General features: G+C 52.7%; 2 protein-coding genes across 4 annotated transcripts in view; one reads left to right on the top strand and one right to left on the bottom strand.

Annotated features, from left to right (window-relative positions):
- DRC3 (dynein regulatory complex subunit 3) overlaps positions 1-13783 on the bottom strand; it is a 31138-nt gene extending 17355 nt beyond the window's left edge. The window contains exons 1-5 of the mRNA XM_080827143.1: positions 13733-13783; positions 9689-9853; positions 6560-6676; positions 4078-4244; positions 2260-2406 (exon numbers count right to left, since the gene is read on the bottom strand). Of these exons, the coding sequence (XP_080683269.1) occupies positions 2260-2406; positions 4078-4244; positions 6560-6676; positions 9689-9848 (591 nt within the window). The 5' untranslated portion in view covers positions 9849-9853; positions 13733-13783. The remainder of the gene's footprint in view (positions 1-2259; positions 2407-4077; positions 4245-6559; positions 6677-9688; positions 9854-13732) is intronic.
- Positions 13784-14304: 521 nt separating this feature from the next.
- TOM1L2 (target of myb1 like 2 membrane trafficking protein) overlaps positions 14305-22028 on the top strand; it is a 118835-nt gene continuing 111111 nt past the window's right edge. For all 3 annotated transcript variants that reach the window (XM_080825299.1, XM_080825298.1, XM_080825297.1), the window contains exon 1: positions 14305-14448. In XM_080825299.1, coding sequence (XP_080681425.1) covers positions 14397-14448 — 52 coding nt within the window. In that variant the 5' untranslated portion in view covers positions 14305-14396. The remainder of the gene's footprint in view (positions 14449-22028) is intronic.

Raw genomic sequence — 22028 nt, 5'->3', positions numbered from 1 at the left:
AAGCACGTCTGACTGTTCCATCCTCAAATGACACTCTGGTCTTTACTCTCAGCCCAGATCCTACCTCTGAGAGCCAGACGGAGCTTCTGAAGCCTTCTCTCCTCCGGCTGTCCCAAGAGCATTGCTGACTCACCATGTCCAAGATGGACCTCTGTCCTCCCATGGTCCCACTGGGGTGGGCGGCCTCCAGCACCCCAGTCGGAGACCCGGGAGACCTCCTGGACCCTTCCCTGCCCATCAGACCCCGGCTGCACCCAGGCCTATACCCTGCTAGCTCCTGATCACATCTCCCCATCCTCTCTGGCCAGGAACCCTGCCTTAGCCTCCTCGCCGGCCTCCCCCATGCACCTAGTCTGCAAAGTCCCCAGCAAAGAGCCAGAGCCATTCTGTGCAATGCAAACCCCATCTTGTCAGACAGTCCCTTGCTTCCCTGGTAGGCCTTCCTCTTGGGCATAGGGTGATGACACGCTCCTGCCATGGCCTGCAAGGCCCCGCCTGCTGCCCTCTCTCACTCCTGAACACGAGGTCAGTATATGGATCATTGTAGTTTTGTGCCTTAATCTGGGCCTTGGCTGCAAAGGGCTTATATTGCAGAGTTGAAATCCTTCTAAAGATCTGCTATTTGGGGGCACCTGGGTGGCCCAGTTGGTTAAGCATCTGCCTTCGGCTCAGGTCATGATCCCAGGGTCCTGGGGTTGAGCCCAACATAGCACAGGCTCCCCTCTCACCAGGGAGTCTGCTTCACCCTCTGCCTCTCCCCCCGCCCACCATCATGTGTGCTTGTACTTTCTCGCTCTCTCTCAAATAAATAAAATCTTTTTTAAAAAATGTTATTCATTGAGTTGCATGTTTATATTGTTTTCTTATGTATTGATACTTTAATAAGGAAATTTAGATTTTTAAAACTCTCTAGTATCTGACCCCTCTCCTCCTTCCCGTTCCCCCAGCCCTGCCCTCGGCCTCTCTGCTTCCCTTCCCCCTGTCCTACATCTCTCCGGCCCCCATTCTCCACACCAGTCACTGGATCCCTGAACTGCTGACCGCATCAGGAATTCTGCTGAAAATGCTCAGGGTTCCGCACGGAACCTGGATTAGTCCAAAACCCCAACATGGCCCCGCTCCCCCCACCCACCCACAAAGCCCCACAAGCTCCCAGCCCCTGCCCAATCTGTGTGCTTCGTGGGGACTGTCCTCTGTTCCCCTGCACTGAGTGGAGGGCATGCCTTCAGGTATAGTCTAGGGCCTCAACTTAAAAGTGGCCTCTGAAAACAGGGCCTTCTGGAAGGTCCAGAGAAGGCCTATGAAAACAGGGGGAGCCATCCAGGAGAGCTCCACAGAGCTGAGAGGCACCTTAAGAGCCTGCTCTTGGACCTCTGTCCTCCCACAGTCCCGCTGAGGCGAGTGGCGCGCTAGCCATCCAGCACCCCAGCCAGAGACCCAGGGATGTCCCGGTCCCTCCCCTGTATGGCCTAGGTCTGTGGGCCCAGCTGTTCTGGGGCCCAAGCCCTGCAGCACCAAGAGGCCAGGGGCTCGGGGCTGGTTGCAGCTGGCCTCAGGGCAGACAGTCAAGTGACACGGGAGTTCCAGGTGTCCCTGCTTTGCAGACCTCTGCTCTGATATCCTCTGACTTACTATTTATCTTGATGCTTCTAGCCAAGTCTCAGAATTGTGAAAGGAGCCTTTGTTTCCTTGCTGCACCATGGGAATGCCCAGACTCAGCTGTCTGCCCTTTATGGCAACTTCTGGGGACCGAGGAGAGAATGCCTTTGGAACTGTGCTATGTTAGGCTGTCCCCTGGTCCTACAATGAGCTTTGAAACACACCCCAACAGCTCTCTGGTCTATTCCAAGCATTGGACCCCAGGCTGACTTTCAAATTATTGTCTAGATAAAAAACAACAACAACAAAAACGAAAAACAAAAACCAAACTTGAGAGTATTAGAGTTCAAGTCTCAGGTTCTGGTACTGTCATGGGACAAGAGAAAGCCATGGTCTGAGGATGGCCAGCTCTCTGACCCCACCCCATCTCTGTGGACCTTCCAGAAGGTTCTGGCAAACAGTGGGCCCCACACTTGGAAGGTGGCCCAGTTCACCTAGGCGCTGTGCTCTGCTCTGGGGCCCAGGCCGGGCAGGGTCAGCCCTGAGACCCGTGGGCCGGACTTCCTCCCTGCTCCTGCTAGGCTCTCCTGGGAGCTCCCCATTACCTTAGTGCCCCCTAGGCGTGGGTTCCAGCTGGGAGACCCCGAGGGAAACACTTGCCATGTGGTCGTCGATGCGCCGGAAGTCCAGGTACACGAGGTCAGGAAGGTAGGCACAGATGAACATCTTGTAATCCTCCGACTCTGCGATGGGGTTCCCAGAGAGGCTGAGCGAGCGCAGGTCCTTGAACCGCCGCAGGTAGATGATCTGGGGAGGAGGGAGAGCAACCCATTTTCCGGGCGGCCGCAAAGCGGAAACCAGCCCCGGCAGCCTCTCACCTCAGCCTTCTGCCCGCGTCCGCAGCCTGGCCATGACACTGTCAGTGGTGGGTGCAGTGACAAGCGAGGAGCAAGCTGGGGGTTCCAGGCTGGACAGCTGTCCCGATCATCAGACCTGGGTTCAAAGACTGGCTGTGGGACCTTGGGCAAGTTGCCTAATGTCTGTGAGCCTCCGTTTCCTCATCTGTAATATGGGTACAAGGATGTGTTCTGTGTGTCACAGGTGTGGAGGGACCGAAGGAAATGAGCTCCAGAAAAAGTCCCTGGAGTGGCCTCTCACCCACTCCGTAAATGGTGCTGGTGGTGGTTGTTACTATTGGTCGCTCAGGGTAGGCGTGCCTTTTCCCTTATAAACCGCGTGCCAGGGCCAGATCATTAAAATAAATGGAACCCCGTTTCTAGTAACCTTGGATTAAGTGGATGACAGAGGGACAATAGCCACCTGCCATTTATTCTTCCCATATTTTATTTTAGTAAGGCCAGGGAAAGTCAACAACGTAGCCAATGTTTCCCTTGGCAGGATCTTCTGAACACCCAGATGCCGTACTGTGCAAAAGAATAAACCTAGCATGCTCTTCGGAAGGAATTTCTCTCAGTCCCATGTTTACTTGTTCCACAAACACTATTAAGCTCCTACCAGGCCTCAGGCATGTGCTAGGCCTTGGGGACATGGTGGGAACAAAGCTTACGCCATCCCTTCCCTTACACCAAGGGCTCACATTCGAGGGGCAGGGAAGAGGAATGGTTTAGAGAGCAAATAAAATCATTACCATTTGGGGGTAAGTGTTATAAGAATATATACATGGAGTATGAGGGAACATACCAGTCAGGGGACCCAGAGGTCTCCGAGAGCAGAGGAGAACATGGCCCAGCCCCGGCTCACCTGTTCTGGGGGCGTGCAGTGGGGTCACCTTGCCTTTCCCCCTATCGCCAATGCCCCGGGCTGATGCTGGCTTCTTGTCACCTCGTGTCTTGATTATGTGGGTGTGTGCTGGGCTCCCCCAAAGGGACCAGACCTTGTTTATCTCCGTACCCTTGAGCTCAGGCCCAAGACCCCATATCCAGTAGATCCTCACCTCAGCAAATGTTTAATAAGAGAGTGTGGGGGCACGCCTGGGTGGCTCAGTGGGTTAAAGCCTCTGCCTTCTGCTCGGGTCATGACCCTAGGGTCCTGGGATCGAGCCCCGTGTCTGGCTCTCTGTTCAGCGGGGAGCCTACTTCCTCTTCTCTCTCTCTGCCTACTTGTGATCTCTATCTGTCAAATAAATAAATAAAATCTTAAAAAAAAAAATAAGAGAGTGTGGGGTTGAGGGGAAGAGGCAGAGAGGTGCAATCCGGCCTCCACCAGCGGGCTAAATGTGGGTTAAATTTGGTGTTTAAACATGATCCAAGGTCTGGTGGCAGAGTCTGGATTTCTGGCTTTTCTAGGAGAAGGGGGTGATCTAGAAGGCTAAGTCTACATTTCCCCTGGCCACAGATTCCCCTCCCCTGTCCCCGGCTGCTCCGATGCTCTAAAGAGCCCAGCCCTGTGCTGTGTCCCATTCCGGGAGGCCAGCAGGAGCGGCAGGGGCACCGCTCCAGTTCCGGGCCCAGAACTCACGTTCATTATGTTGCCAATCTGGTTGTTGCCCAATGACAGCACCTGCAGCTTGACCAGGGCGTCCAGGGAGTCGATCTTGGCGATCCTGTTGTTGAACAGGCTCAGGTCCTCCAGGTTCACCAGCGTGTCCAGCCCCTCGATGGCCTCGATGTTGTTGAAGGACAGGTCTGGAAGGAAGAGGGCTGTGAGGGCCCAGTGCATGGACTATCTTGAAACCAACGCCGTCAGAGCTACTCACACTCTGGGGACAGCACGAAGCCGACAGGCCAGTCACGGACTCACAGTGTGACAGTGTATGGTTTTCTAGAAGCCGTGCCTGGATTCTTTCCTGTGGTCTCAAACTATTACTGCCCTCTCCCGTTCTGCCACTCGTCTTCCTGCCTGGGCACATGAGGGCAAAGGCTCCTGTCTGCGCTCTGGGCTTGTTCTGGGATGGAAATGACGAATGGCAGTTCTAAAATGGTGCATCTCGGAGTGGAGGGAGTCTGCTGGGAGGCCCTCCTTCCCTCACCCCTGTGGGCGTTTTATGAATAATGCCCCCTGGGGCGCCTGGCTGGCGCAGTCGGTTAAGCAGTCGGCTCAGCGTCTGACTAATGGTTCCGGCTCAGGTCATGACCTTGGGGTTGTACTTCGAGCCCTGCATCAGGCTCTGCACTCAGCGCTGAGTCTGCTGGAGATTCTCTTTCCCTCACTGCCCCAACTCTGAGCCCCAAAGGAGACGCTAGGCCCTCTCTAGCAGGAACTGGTGTAAAGACAGTATGTGGCCAGAGCTGGCACTGAACTGGGGTCTGCCATATGCCAAGGCCGCCCACTCCCTTTCCCACCGCGTAGCCAGTTCTTTTCTTCAGAACTGCACGGAACTGGCCATGTGCTGTGTTTAACAAGGAGGCTGGGGAAAGGGGGAGGGAGGCCGTGAAATGTAGTGCTTGCCCATTTCTGTGGTGTAAATCCCCCCATCGTGGCCGATTTCAAGCTAGCAGCCCGCCGTCCCAACATCTCTTTGGGACGAGATGTGCATACTCAGCTTTGGAGGGCCCGTGCTAGCTGGTTCCAGCAAGGCTCAGCCCTGGGAGAGCCGATGCGGCAGGCCACCAGCAGGCGTGAGGTGGGAGCTGCCGAACCCTGGGGACACCATCTCTCCACCCACCCCCGCACTCTAGGCGCCAGGTCTTCCTGGTTGTCATGGGGTCCCTGGGTGACTAGGGTTGTGGCCAGACAAAGGCCAGCTTCTGACTCTTTGAGGAGGATAACCTGACCTCTTACCAGAAATTTCCCCTCTGCCCTCTCACCCCCATGGAAGCCTGGGTATCCTAGGAGTATCTCATGGGGACCTGCGGCACTGGTTTGATGTCAGAGGCAGCTGGGCCTAGAAAGCTCTTGCCTAAAAGCCTGCCGTTCGGACACCTGGAAGCTAGCAGGCCTTCCGGAGGGGGCATGGCTCAGGGTCTGCACTGACCCAGCACCTCCTCCCCTTCATCTCCTATAGAGACAAGGACTCTTGGCAATGCAGGTGGACCGCCATGCCCAGACTTGGCATTGATGGGTGCTAGGGTACCAGGAGGGCTTGCCTAGGGCAAAAGACCTGGCTGTGGGCCGCCTCTGCTGCCTGTAGCCTCCCAGAGTCCGCTGCTGTGTCTGTGACAATGTGGTCCCGTCTGTGGGGCTGCTGTGGGCCGGGGACTGTCAAAACCACCATAGCTGAGAGTCTTTGGGCAAATCCAGAGTTGCCCATGATGGGGAGCAGCCTGACAGGATGGAAGGAGCGCGGGCTCTGGGGTCAGGCACATGCGGGCTTGCACGCCCCCTCTGCTGGAGGGCAAGTGCCTCGGCCTCACAGAGCCTCACCTCCTTTTCTGCACATCGGGATTGAAACAGCCCCTGGTAGGATTGCTCTGAGGGCAACATCAGGCCACAGTGTAAAGAGCTCCCCAACCAGCCCCCTCTCCTTGTTAATCAAAACCCTGTGAGGCCTTAGCCATCCGGGCCAGAGTTCCAGAGTCAGTCTGAGAGAGCTCGGCTGGGAGCCTGATGCCCCCACTCGTCCCAGTGACCTCGGTTGGCTCATCTCTGCCTTGGGGATGCTGTATGGATTAACAGGCCCATGCTTAGCAGGTGGTAAGTGCCCCAAGCACACTAGCAGCTGTGATGATTTTTTCTGGTTTGCTTTGGGCACCCCGGCTGCCAGGGCCCACTGAGTCTAGAATAACTAGGGGAGTCCAAGGCTGCTCCCCTGACCCTCTCCCAGTTGGGATGGTGGGTCAGAATATTCTGGCTTGGCGTGTCCAAGCACATCATTGCTGGCTCTGCCCAGTCAAGGCCCCAGGCTTTTAAAAAGAGTAGCTTTCTTGCTCCCAGTAGATAGACCTTCTACCGTACCCCGGCTGATGCTCGGCGGCCAGAGGAAAATCACTGGTGAGGCAGTAACCTTGGCCGGGCAGTCACCTTGGATTAGCTCGGACACACGGGCAGGAGGGGCCCTTACCCAGCCAGACCAGGTGTACGAGATGCTCCAGGCCCTCGATCTTCTCAATGATGTTGTTGTCCAGCTGTAGCTTCCTCAAGTTCTCAAACTGCCAGAGGTTGTCTATGCGGAGGATGTCTGAAACAATTGGAGGAGGTGCCTTGGCTGTTTCCGGCCTTGGGTGAGGGTGGAGTTCAGTGCCAGCCTACTGGCACTGTTAATGCTAATGCCAATGCTAACCATACGACCCTGCCAAACCCCCAGGAGTCTCTCTTCCTGCATAGAGGGCAGTGATCAGGGTTACCGCTCAGGACCTAAAGACCTAGAGGGTAAGGGGAGGTGTAGCGGGGTCCTTGGGAAGGTGGGTTGGACCTGTCCGGGCCATGGGACCCAGTCGTGCTGCCTCTAGTGCCCAGCTGGGGGGTTTGCCCAGGAGGCTCTAACACCTTGGGACACAGACAGTGCCTGCCTCCCACAGTGTGACAAATAGAATCAAGGCTGCGGGGTGACTGCCTGTACCACGCACCCCTTGTGCACTGTTGGTGAGGGTATCAGCCAACTAGTTCAGCCATTTTGAAGGGCAGTTTGGCCAAGTTTCCCGAAATAATTAATATCCGTGCCCTTTGACCCTGCAAAATTTCTCTATTTGGAATCTGTCTGTAAAGACACACTTGTGTACGTTGCCCAAACAAAGACCTATAGGCACACGAGAGGCAGAAAGATGGGGGGGGACCCCAAATGTCCCTACACGGGGAATGGGAGAAATCACCCATACAGCAGACAGGTGGGATCCTGATGTCACTGAAACACCTGACCTCTGGTCTCTGAAGACCAGCTTCAGACGGACACTGCCAACTCATGCCTTCTGCTCCTCAAGCCAGGCCGAGTTCGGCTTCTGTTACTGACAGCCAGAGGCGTTCTGAATTAGGCTTAAGTACAAACACTGTGTACCGTAAACTTCTAGATGCCTAAATTTATCCCCAGTTTTTTCTAGAAGCCTTAACACCCCCATTGTTTATCTGCCCCCTTTTTTCTCTATTTGCCTCGTAATGATTTTTAAAACTTAAAAAATTAGAATATGCTTATGAAAAGCACTGAAATAATACAGAAGTGAAAGAGGTAAAACAAAAAAGTACATTTACTAACCACACATTCGGGGCAGTGGTTTCAATATTCATTCAGAGGGGCAGGGTTTAACCATGGCGTTGTGAGGACCTGGGGGAGGCTGGGCGATGCCCCTGGCTGCCCTCCCCAAGCCGAGTCTCAGTGTGGATGGGTGGACAGCATTACTCTGACCCAGGGCCCTGTGTCTGCCAGGTTCCTGGGGCCAAGCGAGAATGGTGTCTGCTCCCAGCTCCCTGAGGTCGGATTTCCCAGAAGGATACCAGCCACATCTCCACCTATGCTCTGAGATACCTCCCATCCTTGTATGGATATTCCAGGAGCCTTTCTGGTCCTGGTCGCAGACTGACAGCTCTTGGCTGTGGCTGACTTCCCAATGGCTCCCATACTCTGGGTGCTCTGCCTTGCATACCTATGTGCTAGCTTTTCCCGGGGCATCAGCAATTCACGTGGAAAAGCCACAACAACACAACAAAACCCAGGAGGTATTTGAGAGCTCTAAGTGAGGTACAGCACACCAGGACCCCCCAAAGAGTCCATTTAATCTTCAGTACAGATGCGGGATCTGCCTCCACTGTGCCCGGCTTGGTCTCAGCCCATCGTCATCATTCCCTGGATCACAACTGTTTCACTAGTCTCCCAGATCCAGCCCTGAGGCCCTCCACTCTACCCTCCTGCAGTCAGTGAGATCATAGGGAAACCTAAGTCCCATCCTGTCCCTTCTCTTCTCAGGACCCTCCCAGGGCTCTCATCTCACTCACCATAAAAGCCAACCACCGTCTCTTGACCCCCAAGGCTGATGCTAGCTGACCCCACCACCTCTCTGACTGGTCTCCATACGGGCCAGCCTGCCTCAGGGCCTTTTCACTGGCTGCTTTCTCTGCCTGGAATGCTTTCCCCGGATCTCCAAGTGGCTCTTTCCCTCACTTCCTTCTAGCTTTTGCTCAGTTGTCACCTTCTTGATGAGGCCTTTGACCACTCAATAAAACACGGCACCCCACCCTCACCCCTCTTCTTCTCTCCTTGGTTTTCCTCTATAACATGTATTTTTAGCATATGCTATTATTTTCCTTCTTTATTTCTCCCATCACCTGAATGTCAGTTCCATGAGGACAGGGTTTTTGTCCTTTTTGTTCACACTGCTGAATCCCTAGTGCCTAGAACAGCACCTGGAGTATAACAGGCAATTGATAAATACCGGTGGAATGAACCTTAGACAGGGGAGGGGGTAAGCCAAAGGCGGCTAATGGCTCTCTGGAGACAGCCCTTCTGCAATCCCTTTAACCCTCCCCAACCACTGAGGTTGCTGAGGCCCAAGGTCCCTCCCTGCTCTGGGTGGTCTGCCATGGAGGCCGCACTCTGGGGAGGCCTGTGGGTTTTGTGAGGCTTGGGCCACAGCTGGGCCTGCCTTGCCCACTGACGGGTCCCCATGGTCTTCCCCAGGCTACTGGGGAATCTACCAGCCATCTACCAGCCACCAGTCATCTACCAGCCAACTCAGCGGGCTAGTGGAGAAACCCAGGATGGAGCAGGCCTGCAAATCAGCCCAGGGGACTCCACTGGGACCCACCTGCCCAAGACATGCAGGCCCCTGGCCACCTCTCTCACTCCATCTCGCACCCGCTCTGTCCTGACTCACTGGCCTCCTTGAGTGAGCCAGGTGCCGTGCACCTGTTGCCCCATCTTCTTCTTCCAACCAGCGCTTGAGACATGGGCTCTAACCTTCCTGTTAGAGACAGCCTGATGGAAACAGCTATGGCCTTTGGGCTCACTTAGATGTGGAGTGGGGGAATTTGATCTCTTGTCCTGTTATTCAGAATCGGGGGTGTTGGGGATAGGCAAATGCTAACAACATGCCATATTAAGCTTTAAAACACCCTGTGCCACCCCTGCACCTTCTCACCCAGGCAGGCCCAAGTGCCAAAAGGGGTCCCGTGATCACAGACTCTGCGTGGAATTCCGGGGCAGAGAAGCCCGTGGCGGGACGCTGGGCTGCCTGGTTCCCCCACCCCAGCCCCGGATACGCACTCTGGAAGTCCAGCCGCAGCGACACGACATCCTTGAACAGGATGCCCTCCTGCCTGGCCAGCTGCCCAGCCTCCTCCTGCGGCCCTTGCTCCCCCACAGCCAGCTTGAGCATGTCCTCGTCCATCACTCTCGGCTCCATGGAGTCGTACAGCCGCTGCATTTTCCCTAAAAGACATCATGTTCCTCTTCCACAGTCTGCTTCTCCCTTTGTCTGAGGACAGGGTCCGGCTGGGGTCTCTTTAAGGCACTGGGGAGCACAGTGACAGTCACAGAAGGTCGGGGGCTGCCCAGTCCCACTCCTCGTCCCACTCCACCCAGGGGCCAGTACTTTTGCATCAAGGCTGCTCTAGGCCTTTTCCGGCAACCATCTGCCCTGTCCTGCCTGCCACCCATCGGCAGGGGTGCACCCCTCGGTCTCACAACCATGGCTGTGACCCTACCCCACCCAGCAGACTGGCGCCCACGCTGGTCTCTTTGGACCCTGGAGCTCGGCTGCCCTTGTGGCCGTGGCCATCTTTGGCCTCTGGCTATCCTCAGCCAGCCTTGTTCTGTGTCTTGCCACCAGATGCAGACCAGGATCCTTGGAAGCCCCTGCCAGGCAGAGCTGCTCCCCTTCTCTCTGAGACTCCCCCATCTCCCCGCAAGCTGCCCACTGTGTGGAGACCAGCAGACACTGACCCAAGCTGGCCGTTTCCATTCTTCCCCTTAGAAATGTGAACTTGGGGCAGCAGGAAGAAAGTGCCATCAGAGCTGGCTGTGTGAGCTGGGGAGCGGGGGATCTGGGGGGTCACCGGCTGGCCAGATGTGTGTTAAGCAGAGAGAAGAGGAGGAGGAAGAGGCAGATGGACAGAGAGAAACAGAGGTAGGAACCTAGGTGAACCAGAAAATAAGACCAAAGGGCCGAAAGACTGACACAGTCTTTGCTGGCTTTCCTGCCCCTGATGATCCTAATTCCAAGCCCTGTGAGAGTTTCCTGACTTCTCACATTAAATCTGATTTTACTTAAACTGAGTCCAGTAGGTTTCTGCTGCTAATGGGCCAAAGGATCTGGCGGAAATCCTGCAGGCAAATGGGGGATCTGTGGAGTTAGGGAGTCACAAGCCGACCTTGGGCTACTGTTCCTGGCTGGACAGAGCCACAGCCCTGGGAAGCCTGGGCAACGTGACCTCATTCTCATCCTTACCAACCTAAGAGTAAGAACATCCAGAAGGGTTGGACCCTTCTGGGAAGGTGCACTCTATGGGAAGCTCCCAGATTCTGCCTCCTGAACCTTCTGGAAACTCAGTCCTCCCTTCTACTTCCCACCCGTTTCTTACTTCCCTGCTGGCTTCACCATCTACCTTTGCCCTCTTGGTCCCTGACACCCAGGCCTCTTTCTCGTTGCTGGGCAGCCCCTGTATTACTCTAATGAGTGCTGGTGGAGAGACTCCTGGTGTTGGGATGATGGTGTCCACCACAGATGGGGCCTGGCAATCCTGCCATCTGGTCTTAGAGACTGCCACTGCCCTCCTCACCGTCCAATTAAATCCAGCTTATATAAATATGCATCTGCCATTTCTGGGCTGTCTGTGATCAAATTTCCCTACGCATTTAACTGTCGGGTGTCCTCTCCTTCTGTTCCCAAGTGCCCAAGGAAACACAGTCTCCCCTAGCCCCACTCCCACCCCCGAGCTCTACCACCGCCATGCTGCTTCTCCACCTGCATCTTCCGTCTCCCCACTCTCTCCAGTCTCTCAATGCTGGCTCTGAATCCTTAGAGTGAATGAGTCAACTCCCAAAGACGTTTCCAGTCCTCCCCCTCTTTCCAGCTCCCCGCTCTGTTTTTTTCTAAGATTTCTAAGATTTCCCATAACCTGACACCAACTTGCCTTTGGGGAAATTTTCACGTGCAGTGTTTGGCAGATGTTACCTGTGAAAAGTTTGTGCTTTCTCAAAGAAAAGTGCTGTACTTTGGGAAATGCTTCTTAATTCTGATTTCAGAACCGTAACTGACTTCTCATCACTCCCACTTCATCTAGGTCTGGCACCTGGGACGGATCAGGCTTGCTCTCCCGTCAAGCCCACAATCACTACTCAGTGTGGAAGGGTTGTGAGGCACACTCTTTGTTAAGCACACGAGGGCAGGATTTGGAACCTGGGCGTGCATCTTTTGGCAACTAACCTCACCTGTCTAAGCTTCTGATTTCCCGTCTGTAAAAATGGATAAGTCCTCCCTCCTACATTTGTTTGAGATCATTTACTCAGCCCACACACGTGTCATGAATAGCTACTACATGCCATGAATAAAACAGATCTCCTTCCCTCTTGTTTCAGACATGAATCAGATCATCATACAAATATTTAATTACAAACCATGACAAGTTTGTAGATGTTGGGAACGAGGACAGCATACATTAGGGGCACCTGGCCTGGCCAGGGGAGACAGGGCTGGGATCTGAAGGAGGAGTAGGAAAGAAGGAAGTGGGAATGGCACAGTGAGGGCCTGGAGGTGGGAGAGAACAAGCCATGTTCCATTCGGGCTGAACTGAAGCAAGGTTGGAGGGACCTATGGGAGTTTATTATTCTAGGATCCCTGGGAAGTTCCTGGGGCTTAACGAGAGCAGGGACGTGGTCAGCTTTTGGTTTTAAGAGGCTCACTCTGGCTGTCGTACTGAGATCGGCAAGAGCCGTGAGCAGGGTGGTGGTTAAGATGTGGCTGAGAGAGATCTCCAGGAACTTCACTTATATGTAGGACTAATCATCTGCAGTTTCCAGATTAAAAAAAAAAAAAAAAAAAAAAAAACAAGGGGCACCTGGGTGGCTCAGTAGGTTAAGGCCTCTGCCTTAAGACATGCTCAGGTCATGATCCTTGGGTCCTGGGATCGAGCCCTGAGTCGGGCTCTCTGCTCAGCAGGGAGCCTGCTTCCTCCTCCCTCTCTGCCTGCTTCTCTGCCTACATGTGATCTCCGTCTCTCAAATAAATAAATAAAATCTTAAAAAACAAAAAACAAAAAAACAAAAACAGAAGCTAGTTGGAAAGGTTAAGTAAGATGCCTAAGTTAATACGTCTATATGGCATAGGCAGAGGCAGGGGACCATGACTCCAGAGCCCATTTTCTCAATCACGACTCAGCTGTACCCAGGACGCTGTGGATTTTCACCGTCACAATGCACAAGGTTTCTCATAGCTGTTCTGGGTCAGGGCCGAGGTCTGACCACTCCTCCCCTAAAGAGGCTTTTATCAACATTTTACTACCCAAGTTGGGTTCCTGTTGACTTGCCTGACACTAGTACTGGTGGTGAAGACCAGAGGTAGGAGACGGGGAAAGCAGCCGGGAGTCCTACAACACTGCCAATGCAGCAGCCTCCTCACGGACAAACAAGACCAGAATTGTCCTGTGAAGCAGGAACGTGGGATCGATGGAATCTGAAAAACATACCCCTACTGGCCATGGATTACTGAGAGAATATTAACAATTAACGGAGTGCTTCCTGGGTACTAAGTGCACATTCATTTCTTAATTGCATGTCCGCTCTGGAAACCACTGGAGAAAAGAGTCCTAATTCCCTCATTTCCCAGAGACGGAAACTGAGGCCTGGGAGGGGAAGGAAATTGTCCCAAGTCGTACAAGGAGCTACCGAGAAGAGAGAGGAATGGAGCTCTACTCGATACAGCACCAGGTGAAGCACCACAGATACATTTCATGACCGCTAAGAGGTCGGATATGAGGGTTAAATACTCGGGAGAACTTATTGGTGGACCGGGGACCTTTGTTTCGATAACAGGGATGAGGCCAGGAAGTCGGGGGATGGAGCCCCTAAAAAAGACCTCTTTGGGGCCTGCTCCCCGAGGAAATGCATCCTTAGCATTTCTTTCTGATCCGAAGTCCTGAAAGCCCAGTGTCTCAGCCCGCCCGTAACCTGGCTAGCAGAGAACCGGTGCGCTCATTTTACAAATGAGGAGGGCCGGGCCGACTCCCAGAGAAATAGGTCAGAGGAAAGCGTTATGTCGAGGGTCTGTCTGCCCCTGCGAGTCCTCCCGCCGTCTCCGCTCCAAGGTCTCACCGTCTCAAGAGCCAGCCACCCGACTGCTTCTACGCAGAGGACGCTTTGCCCGGTTACTAAGGGAACCAAGCGCGGCCAGTCAGTTGCTAAGGGGAAGTCGCGCGGTAGACATCCTGGGTGAAAGTTGACGGTCACGTGATAGCAGTTCTTGGGTGGGGAAATAGTCCTACAACCAACCAGCAGTAGAAAAAACAAACGTTTCTCCAATCAGCACTTACTGTGGGCAGAGATATGAGTAGCTCCGCCTCTTCCCCGCCCCCCACTTGAATGATTGACTCGTCTCTTGTCCAATAATAGCAAGGACTCGCTAGATTGACCAAAATATAGCTGAATCAGAATACACAGAGTCCCGTTCGGAGGCGGGGCAGGGAAGGTGCCGCTACACCTGACGGAGATTCCTGTGACCTAGCTCGCCGCTCCGTCCAATCGGGCGCCGTGGGGTAGGCGGGGCTTCACGAGGGTGGCGTAGGGGCCAATCGGAGAAGGGCTGGGCAGACGCTGCCCAATGGGGACGCGACAAGGGGTGGGGTCAGGGGCCGGGCGTTCGGCGTTCGGGAGGGTGGGGCGGGGGCAAGTGTCAGTCAGGTCGGGAGCGCGACGGGGGACAGCGGGGACCCGGGCGGCTGACAGGGGGCCCGGGCCGCTGCCGCGTTGTCCGCTCAAGATGGAGTTCCTCCTGGGGAACCCGTTCAGCACCCCGGTGGGGCAGTGCCTCGGTAAGGCCGCGCGAAGGGTGGGCAGTCTGGGTGGGCGACGGCGGCGGCTGGCGGGGCTGGTGAGGAGTGCGGGCCTTCGCCGGGCACCGGTGCCACCCCATGGGCCGCCCGGGCATCCTTGCCGTCGGGCCTCTGCCCATGGGTTGCCTGGGCCTGCTCACGGAGCCGGTGCCACCGTGCCAGGCGGGTTCCCGAGGCCCAGCTTGGACTCGGAGATGCTCCGCGCGTCCCTCCGGATCCGGGCCCAGCCCCTCCCGGCTCCTGGAAGTGGTGCCGGCTGCTGGGGTCGGCTTGCCTCCTCGCCGGCTTCGAGATGCCGCCGAGTGCGCCCTCATGCAGGCTGACGGTCTCGCTGCCACTGGCGCCAGGACCCAGTTCTCCCACACCCTTCTCCCTCCATCCTTGTCCCTCTTTTCAGTACCAGCAGCCCTCAGACCGGGCACCCTCCCAGGGAATACTCCCTGCTCGGAGACTTGCTAATTAGAGCTGCAACTCAGCTAGGCTGTAGGAGGGACTGGGATGGGGGGAAGGGTTCCCGGAGGGTGATTATCTTGCCAGGGGGATGGCATGCCTTCACTGCCTCTGGGAAAGACGGGAGGCTGTGTTATTTAACGATAAGGGCTCTGGGCTGGGAATCAGGAAGCCCGGGCTCCAGGAGGGGCTTTGCCAGTGACTCTTCCTATATGACCTTGTGCAAGTCACTGCTCTTTCTTGTTTGACATTTTCCCTGTTAAATGAGGTGTTTGGAGATGAGATGGGCCAGGTCCCTTCAAGTTCTAAAGTTTCGATATTGCTTAGTCTCTGCACATTGACTGTTGCTTCCTTGCTGTGTTAAATTTGCCCAAAGCTGAAGTCTTTTGGTGACAAGTGTAGAAAGAGGGGTACTCCGTAGTACCTGTTAATTCTATGCGGCGGCTCTGGATACCTGGAAAAGGGCACCAGAGGTGATCGGTATCCTGGGTGAGGAAAAACCCAAGGCTGTGTGAACGAACACCAGAATGGCTCCACTGTGTGGGGTTTCTTTACTAAAAAAGCAACTTGCCTTTTCACCCTAGACAGGAACTTTCGCCTGCTGATTAGCTGAGAATGTCGATTGCTTTCTTTTAGAACTGGGTTCCTCCTGGTTGGTGGAAGGACTGGTAAAACATCTTTTATGAGCGGAGACCTTTGGTGTCCTTCTGGGCCTGGCTGGTTTAGGCAGTAGTGATTTGTTTATTTCCTGATGTACTTAAGACTTTCTCGCTTGTTTTTCAGCCTTTAGTGGGGACTGGGAAATTATTGAGGCCTCTCCTGTTGGCTAACTGGCATTAGGAGCCTTTCTTTTCTTTGTAGTGTAAAGCTTTTGGTAAGGGATAGGATGGACATGGGGTCTGGGGTGAGTCTCTCCCCACCTTTACAGACTACAGTGTCTATCTAGATTTTCTTCCTCATCTCCTTTCCTCAGGTGCATTTTCTTTTCCAAAACTTCATTTCTCAGTTGGATATTGAATCCCAGCCAGCTGCTGGAGGGTGCTGGTAAACTTGAAGGGATTTATTTTCTTTTCTGTCTCTTTTACAGTAGGAAATGCTACACTTTGGAAATGCCAGAGTAGTTCGTGAGGGGTAGAAGTCGAAGGACATTTAAAAATATACAAATATTGGATTTAGTATCCCTTAAAAAAATATATATATATATACAAATATTACGGATACAGGGATACACAGTGAGTGGAAAGAGTGTGATACTTCTATCAGGAAGGCCCAGGTTGAGTTCTGCCTTACAAATTTTTTGGCTGTTTGACCCTAGAAATTTGTGTGACCCTTCTGAACCTTAGTTTGCCGAGAGAGAAGGAGAGAGAGAGATTCGTATTGGGAGTAGTACAGCTTCAGTAAGATGACCGTTGCCTGGTACATAGTAGAGGCTCAATAAATTGTAGCTGTCACTGTTAACAATGGAAGAGTTAAGTTAGTTTTGAGTGTGGTATCTGGAGAGGATTTGGGGGATACCTGGCCCATCTATGACCTGGGAAGGAACAGACCTGGCCCGTCTATGACCTGGGAAGGAACAGACCCCAGCATTCACCAGCCCTTAGGCAAGACACTTAACCAGGAAGAGAATGAAGCGTCCTCACTGTCATTTGGTCAACAGACAAGGCCCAGCTGATTTCACAGTTCAGATAAATTAGAGGATAGCAGGAGGTTCTAATGTAAATTCTGTACCGTTGTGACAAAGTGTAAATGTGATTTTCAAGGCATTTTAATATTGTTAGTATTCTTTGAAAAGTATTGCCAGGTGGTTGACCAGAGAGAAGGGAGACAGGAATAAAACAAAGTTGATGAGTAAGAAACAGCACCTGTAGCTTGTGCAGAGCGGATCTACAGCTAATACTTGCTTCTTCCAGCTGCTCTGTGGAATAAGTTTTGTTGTCCTTCGCACTTAAGAGATGGGAAAACTGAGGTGCAGAGGAGTGAAGCCGCTGCTCAGCTGAGAAAAGGGAGGGCTGGGGTTTCGTGGCTGTCCTGGTCCTCAGGGGATTTCTGATGTGGAGGGGGAGAGCAGAGATGCCTGGAATCACAAGCACTGCCAGAAGGCTGCCGCCTAGTTGAGTGCTTAGGTGAGTCGTGGAGATTGTCAGTGTTCTCAGGAGTCCAAAAGATTCCAGAAGAGCTGGGGAGATAGGACTGGCTTCCTGGAGTCCAGGGGGCTATTCATGAGGGTGCCTGGGAATTCCACAGGCAGAGAGGACGAAGCCTGTGCCTGGAGGGGGGTGTGGGCACATCCGTGTTAACCAGTCTGAGTGGAACAGAGGTGGTGGTGGGGGACAGTGGCAAGCTGGGTTTGGGCCTGGGATAAAGCCCTGTTCTTGTGGGGGGAGGGGCATCAAAGATGACATTGCTTAGCTGACTTCCAGCTTTTATCTTCTCTGGCCCTCGTTTTACCCACTCATAAAATAATACCTCTCAACGGCTGCGTGGGGCTTGCACCGAAACAGTCCCACCAGCCTAGTTCAGGAGGCCTTCCAAGAGCCTGTGGGTGCCAGGTTCTGAGATACAGACGTTTAGTAGCGGCTCTCAGGGAGCCTTCCGCAGAGGTAACGTGTTCACCAAAGGTGAGCCGGAGCTGCAAAAGGTTAGGGCAAAGCGTTAGGCTTGTAGTCTCAGGGCTTGGTCATTATAATTATTACCATTTGGTTGTGGTTTGCTGTCTTTATCTGAAAGCCTGGTTGGTTCTCATCTGCATTAACTGTCTGTAGATTTGTGAAAGGGGTGATGGGTACATAGGTAATGAATGTACCAAGAGCTTGTTGGGGGAATCTTCATCTTCATTACGGTTTCCGGACAGCCGCACACGCTTACGGTATGGGACTTTCCTTATTCCTCTGGCCCAGACAGTTTTGTTGAGCTCGGTGTCAGTGTGCACATCTGGAGTTCTCACCTCCTTCTTGAGAAATTTCTGGATCTCTTGGGAGCGTCTGAGAGCATGCTACTTGAAACCCGCTGCACGGATGTGTTTATGAAGGTTGATGGTGTGTTCTCCGGTCAATGCCTCATTCATGACACAACGGCCCTTTTCTCACCTGCTTTGTGGGAACCATTCTGCTGGGCCCAGGTTGGAAAGGGGTAGGGTAATTATTACTCTGTGTCATGCTTGGGGCCTCACATGGACATTCTAACTGGGGGCTCTTTGGTTGAACAGGCAGCTAAGCCCACAGTCTGACATAGTTCCCGGTGTATTCTGGTAGCCGTCCTCACTGTCCTTCTGGAAGGTGGTTCCCGAGTAGAATGGATGACTAGAGCAGAACAAGCAGTAGTATGAGAGGCTAGGAAGTGTGGAGGAAGAAAAGGTATGTACTTTTGTTTCTGGAGTTTCTCTTCTGAAACAGATTTCAAAAGGTTCCTGTCTTAATCTAAACCCTCCACGACCACCAGGGGGTTGGATATCACATACTAGGGTTTCCCCAAATCAGGTAGGTCTATGGTGCCGTGCAAGTGGTGACAGTTCTTTGTATTGCCTGGAAAATGCTTTCAGATTATCCTTTTTCTAAGAGTAAAGTTTGGATCCATTTAAATGGAAACAGTAGGGAGTAGTTTGTTAATTCTGATGGGAATGCTGGGTGGGTGAGGGGGGTTAAGGGAGGACCGTGTATTCTCTTCATGGCTCAGCTTTCACAAGCAGGTAAGAAGTAGATACTCTGTTGCAGAGTTTGTGCTTGTAGATTGGACATAAACAGCCTCATCGTGCCCTGGGAATGCTAGGTGTTCCAGAGCTGGGCTGTTTGTTCCAAGAATAATTAGTTGGCCCTCAGATCGCTATTGCACTTGCCAATTCGCCAAGCCCTTTCACCTAGGTCCTTTTATTTTTTGTTTGCTTGTCCATACATAGGAAGACAACTGAAAGGAGCTTAAAATTATTAAGCACCTACTGTATGCAAATTCTGTCCACGGGATCTCATGCAATCCTCACAATATTTAATTATCTGCGTGTTACTGTCTTCCTATATTGCTTCGAAGGAGGCTGAGGGTCTGAGAAGTTAGGAGACTGGTGCAAGGTTTTGTGCCCAAGTTAAGCCTGAAATCTGCTCCTGGGCCAGCGCTCCTCTTGGACTGCCATGTTGCTTCTTGCTTTGCAGACCTCATGGTTTGTTGGAACGGGTTGCTGGGCCCTACTTTTCAGAGTTTCTGATTCAGGAGGTACAGGCTTGAGCCTAGCATTCAGCATTTCTAAGCTTCTGAGTGATGTTGCTGCTGCAGCTGCTGGTGGTCCAGGGACCACACTTTGAGAAGTATAGCTCCAGATGAGAAGTTGCGCTCCCTTAATCTCTTCTTTACCTTTCCTCAAACAGTAAATATGGGTTTTCTTTGTTATTTTAAAAGATTTCATTTATTTATTTATTTGACAGAGGGATCACAAGTAGGTAGAGAGGCGGGGGGGGGGGGGGGGGGGGAAGCAGGCTCCCTGCTGAGCAGAGGGCCCGACACGGGGCTCAATCCCAGGACCCTGAGATCATGACCTGAGCCAAAGGCAGAGAAGCTTAACCCACTGAGCCACCCCGGCGCAAATATGGGTTCTCTCACGGACAGACTGTAAGTGGGGTTCTAAGAAATCGGTCATTTAGAGGCTCTGTCGCCTTCTGTGTATATATATCAAGCTGAGCATTTCCCGGGATGCTTAGTTTAGTAAGGGAGCTAAAACAGGTACCTAAATCAGATATGATGAAAAGTGGGAGCATTAGATCGGACAGATAAATGAAGTAAGAGAGTGGAGGACCATAGGGGTTATTACCTCCAATAGTAACAGTAACAATAGCTAAAGGTTTATGTGTGCAAGAGACTGAAGTAGGTGCTTTCTAGATCCTGCAGCCCTTTAATCCCCACAAGAAAACCGTAAGTCAGGTACCGTGTGATCTCCATTTTGCAGATGAGGATCCTAAGACAAAGAGAGCAGGTCACACAGGTAGCAGGGAGGGAGAGTTGGAGCGGAATCCGGCACTGTGGCTCTGGAACCAGTGTTGCTGCCCTCAGCCAGGGAGGAGTGAGGAGGAGCACCTTAGGAAGGAAGGAAAAACTCAGGAAGACTCAGGAAGCAGTGGCCACTAAGCAGGGCTTTTACGGATGGGTAGGGATGGAGAAGGAGGCTTGGAGGGCGCTCTCTAGCAGAGAAAGCATCTTGAGCAAAGGCTGATCTTAAATTGGGGGAGGGCATCGGTTCAGAACCGATCATAGGATCGGTTCTGTTGATCTAGCAAGGGAGAGTGGTGGGAGCTAAGACGGGAAAGGTGGGGTGGGGGGTTTCAGATGTTGACCAGATAGTTGGGACTCTTTCATGGGTGACACTGGGGAGTCAGGAAGGATTTCTAGGGATGAGGGTAGCAGGGATGTCTATGGAGATAGGGAGGTTTCCCCTTGGCAGTCACTGAAAGGTCATTCTCATCTATGCCCATCAAAGCCCGCATCTGTGCAGAGTGGGGGTCCTTCAGGGGAGTTGGGAGTGGGCCCAGCCAATTCCTCCGAGGTCGGGGGCAGGGCCCTTCCTAGGCGCCCTGGTCAGAGAGGAGTGCTAAGGCAGGTTGGTGGACCAGGGGAGGAGGCCTGGGGTTCTGAGAGCATTTGTCCTGACCTGCCTGGATAGCTTATGAAACGCCCGTCTCCCGGTGGGGGTCAGCCTGCTTCTTGTCCTGCCTTGCTTTCCATGCGCAGGCACGAGAGCGCACTCACAGGGGCTTGACTGAAGGGCTGTCCTTGCTTACAGTGGGCTATTTGGGATATTAAGAATTCTCATAGAATCATGTTTAAAAAAAAAAAGTGTTTTCCATGTAGAAAACTTGAAAAATGCACACACACACACAAAATGCGAAGGAGAAAAAAAGATCACCATAAAATGTTCTCTTACAAATTCATTGAGATTCTTCTCATTTCTTGTAATAAGTGGAAGGGGTGGAGTCCTTGTATATTTCACGCCCTGGTTTTTCTCTTGGATGGCAACATTGTATAAGTTCTCTTAGCATATTTCTGTGTAATCTACCTGTTTTTTTCTTGGTGGGGGAGAGGGCGGATATAGTGCAAAGAAGAGAATCTGAGTAAAGTCCCCAGAGGAGCCTCAGTTAAGCGTTGTTGATCTTGACCTAGCAGATGCATCACTCAGAATTTTTAGGTTAACCTAGTAGTCTGAAGATATATAAATAACATTCAGGCTTTTCTTTTCTTTTTTTTTCTTTCCCCTGACCCAGCTTGTGGTGGCTAGGAGAGGGGCCTTTAAAGAAACCATTTTCAGGGGCTCCTGGGTGGCTCAGTCGGATAAGCCTCTGCCTTCAGCTCAGGTCATGATCCTGTGGTTGTGGGATCCAGCCCTGTATCCAGCTCCCTGCTAAGCAGGGAGTCTGCTTCTCCCTCTCTCTCTACCCCCCTCCCACCCCGACTGTCCTCTGGCTCACACTGTCTCTCTCTCTGAAATGAATAAAAAAATCTTTTAAAAATAACAAAAAAACCCATTTTCAGACTTGGTGTCTATTTTAGTGTTCCCACCAGTCCTCTGACCTGGCTGAATGTCATGGATCTTCTCTATCCAGTCAGCCTCCCTGCTCTCTGGCAGCCCGTGCCTCCTCCTCCGGGAAGCTTTCCTAGACCACCCTGTTGATGGTGCTGAATCTCTTCTCTGAACTCACAGTGTTTGCTATCTCTCTTGGCTCATTCCTCACCTCCAAAACAGCAAATTCCTTAGCTCTCCAGGTTTTCGTTGAGGTTAAATGAGAGAATGTATGTGAAGTCCCCGGCACAGTGCCCTGCAGTCAGCTACTCTGCTCAGACCTGTTGATTCCTTCCATCCTGCCTGGTGCAGTTTCCCGAGGTTATTTATTGTATGTCTCATCACGTGTTTATTGCCTTATTGTCCAAATGAGACCAGAGGCTCTCCATGGCAGGATGCGAGCTTTCCCTTTCCCCGTGACCTTCACAGAACGTGACAGAGCATATGCAGTACAGCGGCTCGCTCCAGAGGTTCCTTTCTGTCCATCTTATTTTTTAGCATCTTTCAAAGCTCAGAATACTAGGCATCATTTACCGATCCTTCAGCATCCTCCAGACACCTTGTCACATGCATTATC

Source organism: Martes martes (genome assembly GCF_963455335.1).
Source record: "Martes martes genome assembly, chromosome: 16".
NCBI classification, from domain to species: Eukaryota; Metazoa; Chordata; class Mammalia; order Carnivora; family Mustelidae; genus Martes; species Martes martes.
The sequence above is the reverse complement of the archived record's forward strand: the minus strand, read 5'-3'. Positions and strand labels throughout refer to the sequence as shown.